Source organism: Calliphora vicina, chromosome 2 (genome assembly GCF_958450345.1).
Source record: "Calliphora vicina chromosome 2, idCalVici1.1, whole genome shotgun sequence".
Taxonomy (NCBI): Eukaryota; Metazoa; Arthropoda; class Insecta; order Diptera; family Calliphoridae; genus Calliphora; species Calliphora vicina.
Window position 1 is genome coordinate 77982147 of NC_088781.1, and position 12106 is coordinate 77994252.

General features: G+C 30.9%; 1 protein-coding gene across 1 annotated transcript; it reads right to left on the minus strand.

Annotated features, from left to right (window-relative positions):
• Positions 1-5277: 5277 nt before the first annotated feature.
• On the minus strand, positions 5278-6750 carry LOC135950585 (uncharacterized). The gene has a single exon (XM_065500120.1). The coding sequence runs from the start codon at positions 6748-6750 to the stop codon at positions 5278-5280; it is 1473 nt and encodes a 490-aa protein (XP_065356192.1).
• Between the last annotated feature and the right edge of the window lie 5356 nt (positions 6751-12106).

Here is a 12106-nt window from a genome sequence, read left to right on the forward strand (position 1 = left end):
GCACTGTTATTTGAAAGCATTATGCTACTTTTAAATCAGCCGTTAAAATCGTTATATTTGAATTCAAGTACAATTTCGTAACAGTATATTTACCGCAATTGACGGCTAATATAGTAGCAATTGTAAACCCTGTGTGAAACTAACTAGTGGAGGATTGTATAAACAATGCTTTGTTGGTGTTGGAACCAGCGGATGTGAGAAGTGGCCATGTAACAATGGAGGCCCTCGTTGAACAGTGCAACGACAGAATGGTTCCTGTTGGAGTGCTTGGTCTGTCCCGCAGAGAAAATATCATCAGGCCGGGTTCCAAGATGGATGGGTGCTTCAGCAGAAATGCATGAACTCATTCGGAGACGAATTAAAATGACAAATGACCAAATGAAAACTAGATATAGCTCACAACGTAATAAGGGTTTGCCATCCAAATTAAGGAATCACTGCAAAGGACCACATAGGGTAGTTAAGAAATTGGACGACATGGTTTATAGAATACGGAAATGTGGAAGACCGATATCGGGAATTAAAGTTGAACATCTGAAACTACTAGCCGCCTATGGGTGAAGTGAATCTATGCCTATTCGGGACGAACAGGCTTAAGCGGGGGGCAGTGTTACGAAATTGTACTTGAATTCAAATATAATATTTTAATTTTAAATATAACTAAAGTAGCATAATGCTTTCAAATAACAGTGCTGTAATAGCAAACTGTAACATATCTGTGGGCATTATCAAATAAAAGCTTTCAGTTGGCCATTGATCGTAAGTTGGCAACGCTGTTTGCTGCGACCGTATATTCGAATATTCAGTTAAAGAACATTGTAGAAATAGAGCTTTCTAGATGGTAATGCAGTGTTATAAATAGTGGTAGAGGTTGCAGTCGTTAGTCAGTTTATCAGACGCGCTATTCGAATAAACATCAACTGAGTGCCTTAAAGTGTGCTGTATTTTTCAAGTGAATTCGTGTACATTATAAAGTGTCTGTATTTCTGAGAATTTATAAACGTGTATAAAAAAACATTGAGTGACTATTTAATTGTGTTGTTATACATTTTTAAATAAATAACGAGTTGTTACAATTTTCAAACTACTAAACGGCTTTTATTTGCAATCAAAAGTATCCGGTTTATTTAAAGGAAATAAACAAACGATTTGAAAAGGTTAAAACGTAACAATATTTATTTAAAACATTTATAAATCAAAATAAATATATTTAATGCAATGAAACTAATTTGGTTATGATTTTTCTTTACTCTTTTGTGATTTGTGTTTTTTTATTTGGCACTCACACAGTGCACAGTGTCAGATTTTGCAATTTTAGGGGGACTAAAATCTGTATTTCGAAAACTATTAAAGTTAAAACTACGAATTTTTGCACAAGTTATTATCATGAAAATACGCATCTTTCTTGAAAAATTGGGCGAAATCAAACGACACTCACAGTAAGTTCCAGTAGAAACACGTTGTGTAAAATATTAGGATGATAGGATAATGTTAACTGGTGGCGCAACGACGCTGAAATTTGAGGTGCATTTACAAGGAGAAACAATTAATTTTTTTCAGTTTTTGTAAAAATTTAGCCATCAAGTAATTACTTTTGGTTATGTTCAATTTTAAAAATGATCCTATTTCTTCAGTTGTTGTCCGATTTCCAAAAAATTACATATGTATATAGAATCTTATCATCGAGCACTACATAAAACCTCGTCGTAGCTATCAATTATATCTTATAGCTTAGGAGATATTCGCATTTGAAAATTAAATTTTCAACTTTTTTACCCACCCTACTCCAGTTTTTTGATGACCGCGATTCCAAATATTTCCCGATTTTCTCCATTCTTCTTTTGTAGGATTAACAACAGATGTATATACCAAATAAAGAAAGAATAGTTTAAAAATCATGACTAAGTCCAAAGTTAAATGAATTTGAATTTAAACAAATTAAAAAAGGCGATTTTTAAGTTATCTAAAAAATTTCTAAGAGGGTGTATAATGAATTTGTACTGTTTGAAAAGCTAACTTTACATCAAATATTTTAAATGAAAAAAATTATAAGTTTTGTTACCGAGGGAACAACTTCTCACATGAAGTGTGAAACAAAAAATTTCATCGTTTCTCGATGTGCGAGAAAAAAAGTGTTTCTGTATTTGAATGCGAAAACAGACAATACAGATTCTGTTCTTATTGGAATATTTCCACTAATTAAATGTCAAATGCAAGACAAACGTCAACGAAAAAAAGAAATTATAATAAAACAAAAACAGCGAAAGGCTAAAAAATTTAAAATGCCAAAATATAACAATTGTGTTTTATTGATTGTAATTTTTGTGTACTTACATGTGTATTAGAGTGACAATCAGTTGTATGGAAAAAAATGTTTGTTAAAATTTTGAAGAGTGCCGAGTGAAATAGTGTGACACTAGGCCTAAATGTTAAGTGCTGAAAATTTGAGCCAAATCGGGCAACGATTTCTGGACGCTCATCGAGGTCAAAGTTCAGAAATATGCAAAATTTTACTGTTAATATGGAATAAATAGGTGAAACTCGTTAACTTTCTGCATTGTTTTCTAGAAATATGTAGATTTATTTATATTAATGAATATTACATTAAAAAAAAGTTTTGGAAATTAACCCTGTTCAAAATGACCCAAAAACTGTATTATCGCCAAAATTAAAGAAAAATGCAAATTTTTCAGTTTTTGAACAAATTTTGCTACTAAATAAATACTTTTGCAATTGAATGCAAAAGAAACGAAATATGTATGTAATTATCGCTGTAATGAGATATAAATGACAAAATTTGATTAAAAAATTTTTAGGTTCCATGGGTAGCCACTCTTCAAGCAGCTCACTTGGGTCCATTCAAAACTGATCCCATTGTGATAAAAATTTAGGAAAAAAATTAAGATATTTCGAGAAAAATTAAAATAAAAGCTAATTTTTACTTAAAATATGTCCATATTTACTTGTATATGAGTTTTTGTCTTCGTAGGATACCGTTAACCTATTCGCAGGTATGGCCAAAAAAAATAATTTATTAACGGTTGTTTCAAAACTCCATTTTCAAATTTTTAAAAATTTTGTTAAACAAATTTCAGATTTTTTCGATCATCACATTGGGGTTTATTGAGATCAAAATAGGGAATAAAAATATGAAAAAAATATGTCAATAACTCTTACAGTTTTTCCATACCTGCGATTTAAATTTTGCGTTTTTCAAGAAAAACTAATTTTTTGTCCATATTTAGGCGAATAAGTCCAATTTCCTTACTGTTATAAATTTTAAGTAAAACTTATTCAACTTATCAACTTATAAGTTGCATTAAAATCGGCCCAAAAATATATAACATTTCGCTATCTTTTCATTAGAAATTCCAAATATTGAAAAATTTTACCGATTTTATTAAAACTTTCAGACCATATTTAAAATTACCAGGATTATAATACTATGAATAAGTTTTACTTAAAATTTATAACAGTAAGGAAATTGGGCTTATTCGCCTAAATATTGACAAAAAATTTGTTTTTCTTGAAAAACGCTCGGCAATTTTAATAAAAGCTCGAATAAAACACTACTTAATGTGTGATTTTTGCGAAGATTATCTTCAAGCTACTACAATCTGTCTTGAAGATTTTCATCGAAACTTAGTGATTTCATCAATATACTCACCCCCAAGATTCTCAATTACAGAAAGTCAATATAATAGATTTTTTAAATCACTAGGCCCCCGTTTCCTGGCTGCTGGCGATTATAATGCTAAGCACACATTCTGTGGATCACGACTGATTACCCCTAAAGGTCGTGTTTTGTTCGACTCAATTTCTAAAATGGGTTTGCATGTGCTTTCGAGCGGCCAACCTACTTACTGGCCTACTGACCCACGGTTTTAGCGTGATGAAAAATATCCCTAGAGAAATGATTCAAATTGAATCCTCGCTGGAGCTATCTTCAGATCTCTCACCCACAATTATTACTTTATTGAGCCCCCTAGAAATTGTATCCCCGACTGGTAATTTAGCGATGGCAGGCACAAGAATAAATTGGCTCAAATATAAAAAAATACCTCAGTACACATTACTCGGAAAACATACCGCTAAGAACACCAGAAAACATCGATCACTCTCTTATCAATTGTATCAATTGATTGTATAAAAAGACTTAAAAAGTTCTTGGAATTTCAAAAAATGGAATCATTGAATAAATATTTAGAAAGCCTGGACGCAACCCCGCAATCGGATTACTCATTATGGCGAGCAACAAAAAGTCTTAAAAGACCCGTTATATGTAAGTCCGCCTTGCGAAATTCAAGTGGCGGTTGGGCAAGAAATGATACTGAAAAAGGGAATCTGTTTGTTAATCATTTAAAAAAAGTATTTACACCGAACACATCAAACGAAGCAATTGAGTTGCCACCTGTTGCACCCCATTTTGGAGCAGCCGTACCCCTACGTTTTGAGGTTCGAGAGATCGAAAATGCTATTGTTGATTTAAATCCCAAGAAAGCGCTTGGTATGGACAAGATCAGCAACAAGATACTTATGGAGCTACCCCGGATAGCAATAAAAATAATTCTTTTTATTTTTAATGCTATATTACGACTTGAATATTATCCTCCAGAATGGAAGGTTTCACTGGTTACCATGATACCCAAGCCGGGAAAAGATCACACAAAAGTAGAATCATACAGACCCATCAGCCTATTGTCTAATATATCAAAACTATTTGAGAAGATACTTATGAACAAGTTGTACCCGATGTTAACTGAAAACAATTGTATTCCGAATCATCAATTTTGATTTAGAAGAAAACACAGTACTATCGAACAAACCCATAGACTTGTAAATATGGTGAGAAAAGCGTTTGAAGAAAAGAAATACTTTTTTTTTTTTTTTTTTTTTTTTAGTTTTTAAGATTCCAATCTTACGGGCTATTTATGGTCAATCATTTGTTACCAAATGTGTAAATAAAAATCAAAGTATTTTCATTTTTATTATTATTTACCCAACGTTTCGTTTGTTTGTTTCAAACTTCTTCAGGGGTTTTCTTTTATTGTTGAATTCTAGCGACAAAAACATATAAATATTTTATTATAAATCATTGAAAAACTTAAGATATCACAGTTCAACTTACGAAATTCTATTGTTTACATTGTCAATTAACTTATTATTTAAAAAACTGGACTTCACGACACAGAATTAATAAATAAATAAATAATCATTACAACACAAACATATACTATAAGTCAAACTTAATACTAATATCACAGAACTTCAACTGATTTAATAATTAAATATTGCAGCGGAATATTGCAGTTTTGTGTTATCCTTGTCCTCTTTCGTGTTCATTGTATTGTGTATTTTTTGTTGTATTCTTAAGCTTTCAAGAGTGTATCGTTTGTTCTCTTTTTGTTCTCTGTCCAATATCTTAATATTGTCAAAATCCATCTTATGATTGCACTCCTTTACGTGCAGAGATAATGCCGTCGTTATTTTTCCTTTTTCAATATCTGTTTTGTGTTCATTAACTCTCGTCCCCAACATTCTCTTTGTCGTACCAATGTAAACCAAGTTACATCTCTCCCTTTCATTACCGTCACATTTTATCTCATAGACCACATTATCACTCTTAAGTTTGTCAATTTTTGTTTTGTTGTTTGTAAATAGATGCCTCAGTGTCATATTTGATTTGTAAGCTATTGTTGTTGTTTTCTCTGTGATCATTCTCTTCATTGTTTTTGTCTCCGTTAGTTTGGGAATAAATGGTACACTGTAAAAAACTTTTTCCTCCTCAGTGTTTGGATTTTTCTGCTGTTTTTCATATTTTAGTACTTTGTTGATTAAATTGTTCGTCATATATGTTGGGTAACTATTCTTTGTAAGTATTTTTCTTATTCTATTAATATTGGTTTTCCTGTATTCAACATCACTTATCTGTAATACTTTCCTTATTAAATTCGTCGCTGTACTTATCTTCATTTTCAATGGTTGTGTAGAGTTGAAGTTAACCATTCTACCTGAAGATGTGGGTTTCGTGTACCAATTTGTCCTTATTCTTCCATTATCCTTGATGATATTGATGTCCAGATACGGTATTGACATATTCTTCTCGCGTTCTATTGTAAATTGTATCTTATTGTGATAAACGTTCATTGTTTTTAATATCTTCTCTTCGTCCGATTTCCTTATAATCGCAAACAAGTCATCCACATACTTAGTGATAAACTTAATCTCTATATTATTAGCCCTTAATTCGTCAATTACATCGTCCAGTAGTGTGTCAAGTACAATATTTGCAATTGTTGGCGATAGGGGGTTTCCCATTGGCATACCATATGTTTGATGGTAAAATTTATTGTCAAAAGTGAGATAGTTATTATCAGTTAAACAAAACTGAAGAATTTTCAAAAATGTTTGCCTTGGTATTGCCGTGTGTTCCTTAAGTGTTTTCCATTTGTCAAGTATATTCCTTATAGCCAAGTGAATCGGTATATTAGTGAATAATGATACCACGTCGAAAGAGACCATAATATCGTCATTTTCCAATGAGACGCTTTCCAGTTTTCGTTTTAATTCTACTGAATTTTGTATATTGTATTTGGGCGACACAATATTCCTCAAAATTGTTCCAATATACTTCGAAAGACTGTAACACGGTACCTTCATGGATGCAGATATCGGTCGAAGTGGTATTCCGTCTTTGTGTATCTTTGGCAGTCCATATAACTCAGGTGCTGCTGCCGCTTGTGTCGTCATGTTGAATTTCTCGTATCTGGTAATGTACCCATCTTTTCCCAATTGTGTAATTAAGTTATTGTTCCTTTTCTGAAGACTAGTTGTTGGGTCAATTTCAATTTTCCTGTATGTGCTCTTGTCATCTAATAATTGGTACATTTTCTCCATATAATCTCTCCTATATAATATCACAGTTTTATTCCCCTTGTCTGCCGTAGTTATAATTATGTCCTTCTCGTGTTTCTTAATGAAGTTCCTGGTGACCTCGTATATACTCAGTATAAATTTATCTTTCTCCGTATTCCTAAGATTCCTCTTGAAGTATGCAATTCTGTTCGCTATTTTCGATCGCGTTATGTCCTTTTCTGTATCATCTTTTATACCCTGAACCCATTGTTCCATGTCAGCTATAAGCGGTATAGGTGTGAAATTCTTTCTATCTACTGGTATTGCAAACTTGTTCCCCAGTGATAATAACCATTTATGTTCCATTTCAAACTCTATACTCGTGTGGTTAATAAACCAGTCGTCATTGTATACGAGGTTCAGTTTCTCAAACCTCTCGTGTTTCAATTTCGTCATCTTCATTGAATGTGTAAGTTTTATCCTCGATCTGATATTGTAAAATTTATCCCACTGTTGGTTCTTGAATTTCGTAAGTTCCATTTTGTCAAGTGTATTTTTCATCCCCTTTTCAATCTTTCTGATCTCTGATCTTGTATATGTTGTGTTTGTATGTGTATCTTTTATCTCTATGTTCAATAACCTTGCGTGTAAGTTTGTCTCTATTTTCTCTATGTCTATCTGTGATGTTTCTGTTGTAACTATACTGTTCTGCACTCTTCATCGACATCTCTCAAGCGTTTGATAAGGTATGGCATGCTGGATTAATATACAAATTGAATCAAAATTTACCGGCAAACACACATAAGCTGTTGGAAAGCTATTTAACTGGTCGAACATTTAAGGTTAAACTGCACAACCCATTGAAGCTGGAGTCCCCCAAGGCAGTACCCTGGGACCTTTTTTATATTTGATGTATTCGTCTGATATGCCAACTAACAATCGCACTCATATCAACATTTGCTGATGATACTGTTATTCTAAGCATTCATGAAAACCCTCAAGAAGCGTCTCGTTACTTACAAAACCACATATTTGAATTAGAAAAATGGTTAAAACAATGGAAAATTAAAGTCGACGAGCAAAAATGTACACACATTACATTTACATTGCGTAGATAATCATGCCCCCCTATTCATATCAATAACCAAACAATAATTCAACAATCGGAAGTGAAATACCTCGGAATACATCTCGATTGTCGCCTTACATGGAAAAGTCATATAGATGCAAAGTTGACTCAAATGAAATTGAAATCAATTCAAATTAATTGGCTGGCTTATTGGCAGAAACTCCATGCTTAGTTTAGATTGTAAACTTCTACTTTATAACATGATCATAAAACAGATATGGTGTTATGGCATACAGTTATTGGGCACGGCCACAGCGTCAAATGTAGAAAAGATCCAAAGACGCCAAAACAAGTTTCTAAGAATGATCACAGTTGCCCCCTGGTATATCAAAATCGCGAATATACACAAAGATCTAAACGTGCCCATTGTAAAAACTGAAATCTCGAAAAATGTACAAAAATATTTAAAAAAACTTGAAGTTCACCCAAACCCGCTGGCCCGCAACATATTAGATAACCGTGGCCACACTCGATTAAGAAGGAGGGACACAGCAGACCTAATCTAGAATGAAGAATGCCAATTTAACCAAAACAACCATGCACACAAAATTTTTTCGTCCGGCACTGGCTGGACTAATTAAATAATAATATTAGATATAAGATTTGAACCACTTATTGTTAGTTCATTAAATAATGAAGATACAATAAATAAATGAAGAAAAAAAACAAAATGTTGAACCAAAGGAGATACAGGGTTAATTTCCAAAACTTTTTTTAATGTAATATTCATTAATATAAATAAATCTACATATTTCTAGAAAACAATGCAGAAAGCTAACGAGTTTCACCTATTTATTCCATATTAACAGTAAAATTTTGCATATATCAGAACTTTGACCTCGATGCGCGTCCAGAAATCGTTGCCCGATTTGGCTCAAATTTTCAGCACTTAACATTTAGGCCTAGTGTCACAATATTCCACCCGGCACTCTTTGAAATCTAAAAAAAAAATCGGCTGTCACTCTAATGTGTATATATAATTATTTTATTCAAACTCTGTGCTACTTACATTTTCGGCTGATTTGGGTTCCATATTTATACATACGAATTTAAAAATATCTATATTTTTTAAAATTTAGTTTTTCTCACACCAATTTCAAATGTGACTTGTTTTGACAGTTCTTTTGAGAAACTTTTCGCAAAATATTGTTACAGAAACACTTTTTCTCACATCCTTCCAATAATTGCTGGAAAATTATTTAAATGACAGATAATTCTCGCAAACTCAAGATACAGAAAGAAACACTTGTGCGAGAAAAAACCTATTTTGTTTCATTCTACACTGTTTTTGTTTCAATTCAATATTTTCATGCGGAAAGTTTTTCGATTCGAGAAATACAGAAGCGGGCTACTGGTCTATTCAAAAAACGCATATTTTTTATGTAAAATTCAACTTTAGGGCAAAAATTCTCAAATCGCATAGTCGATATCAATATATACACAGAAAAAAGTTTCAACCTAAATATTATGATTTGATTTCATTGATTTCAATTCATAACATTTATAAATAATTTCTTAAATAGTATGATTTTGTTCATATTTTATGTTTTCAAAAAAAAAAAAAATCTAGAAGGCTTGAAAAATATTATTTCAATTTCATTTATATTTTTATGTTCAAAAATGTTAGAAATTTTCCTTTGGAAATTTTTTATTTTTTTATGATTTTCAGCTACAAAATGAGAAAAAATGCGCGAAATTCACTAAATTTTGTTAAAAGGATGAAATGCTTTAATGTTTTATTATGATTAATGATATTTTTTTAGTTTCAAATATTTATAATTCATCTCAATATATGGCTATTATGCAAACATTTTTAAAATAATTCATTAGATAATACAATTATAATGCAATTTATTATAAAATACCATACAATTTACGTAAAAAAAGCAAAAAAATCCGTCATGTACAATTTTATAATATTTATGAACATGTTCTTATTCTCAATGAAAATAGTTTGGGAAAAAAAAGTCAAGTTCGATTAATAATATTTATTACAAAATTCATTCCAATTATGAATTTCTTTTTTCTGTGTAGTTACCTATTTTTGATGGCCCAATATGTTCTTAATTATTTTGTAAAGGGTTCCGATAACGCCACCTCTAGTATGGATATTATAGGGAAAAAACAAAAAAATCCCATTTTTGGGATTTTTCAAGATACTTGATAACAAATTACAAAATTTGTTTTTATTTTTTCATTTTAAATAGAAAAATCTACATAACAGTGAAATTTCATTAAAAATAAAATCAATAAAAAGCATTTTTTTCAGAAAAGTATTCCATGAATTTTTTTAATTGTCAAAAGTTATATACATTTTTGAAAAGTAGACAAAATCCTCTATCCATTGATATATATATAACATGTCTACCTTATGTTTTTTGCGTAGCAAATTAATTAGGGAAAACCTCGGTATCAAAAATTATAATTTTTTTTTAATTTAAAACATTTGATGTAAAGTTAGCTTTTCAGACAGTACAAATTCATTATACATCCTCTTAGAAATTATTTAGATAACTTAAAAAGAATAAAAGTACTTTTTTCCCAAAAAATAGTGAAAAATCGCCTTTTTTAATTTTTTTAAATTCAAATTCATTTAACTTTGGATTCAGTCATGGTTTTTAATCAATTCTTTCTTTATTTGATATATATGTACATCTGTTGTTAATCCTACAAAATGGAGAAAATAGGGTTGGTAAAAATGTTGAAAATTTAATTTTTAAATGCGAATATCTCCCAGCTATAAGTTATAATTAATATATACGATGAGGTTTTATGTAGTGCTCGTTGATAAGATTCTATATATGTATTTTTTTGGAAATCGGAACACAAACGAAGAAATAGGATCATTTTTAAAATTGAACATACCCGAGGTGTCCTATTTTGGGGACCCTGGTCCCTCTCCTGGTGGGCTCATGAGGTCCAAATTCAAAACTTAAACTCGATTACACTACCTCTTTGCGCGTCATTCAAATCGGACAAAGCGTTTAGAAGTTACAGATTTATTTCCATCTTTTTTTTCTCATACCACTGTGTGCCGGCTGACCCCCCTTTAAGTAATATTAATGCAAATGGAAATAAAAGCAAAAAACTTAAAAACTAAGAAATACTAGAAAACTACAATTTAATTTTAACAAAAATTACTAGTTGGAATTTAGGTATAAGCAGGTTAATCAAAAATGGCCAAAACAAATCGTTGCTGATTTATTACGGGAAAACTACAATTTAATTTTAATAAAAATTACTAGTTGGAATTTAGGTATAAGAAGGTTAATACCTAAATAAGAAGGATAATACCTAAATAAGAAGGTTAATGCTAAAAATCGTGTGAATGTTTCCAGAAAAAAATGGGATCCTCCAAAATGGCAAAAAAAAAAAACGTTGCTGATTTATTCTCTTAATATTCACATTGATCTTGATTTATACCGTTTATTTATTTAAAATTTTATTTTTGTGGTGAAAAAAATGTCAAAACAATAGAATTTTCAATAAAATTTAAGAAAATGTGAGTATTTATACATTTTAAAAGGAATAAAATAAGAAAATTGTGTGTATAAAACAATTGTTACTGGAAAAGCGTTCATTTATTTTTTACTATTTTTGAGAACTTAATAGAGGAATTTTGTAAATTCTGATTTTACTCTCTCGTTGCAAGTATTTACTGGGAAAGTAAATGAACCTATTGCCTATTACTTATAATTAGCTATTTTTACTTCCCGATTTTCTTAATTCCCATAACTTCGGTATTTTGACTTCCCGGTTGTTTAAATTCCCAAAATCTAAAATAATTCTTCGACGCTATCTTGGCCCACGTACAACATCTACAAAAAAATAACAATCATCTGTTTCTGGATTGTTTTGTTCACAGGCAAAGTAAAAATTAATAAAGTAGACTAAGTAGAACAGCTGACAATTTTTTTTTATTCAGTTTGTACTGTCAATTCACTTGTGGTTGTTGTGGCGAAAAATACAACAAACCCAAAAACAAAAACAACAATAGGCGACTTTGACAGTTCACTTACTTTTTAACAAAAACAAAGTACCTGTTGTTTCTGTAAATGTTTTATTTGTTGTAGTACTGTCGCTACTTTATTAATTTACTTTGTTCATGGCCGTACATTTTTA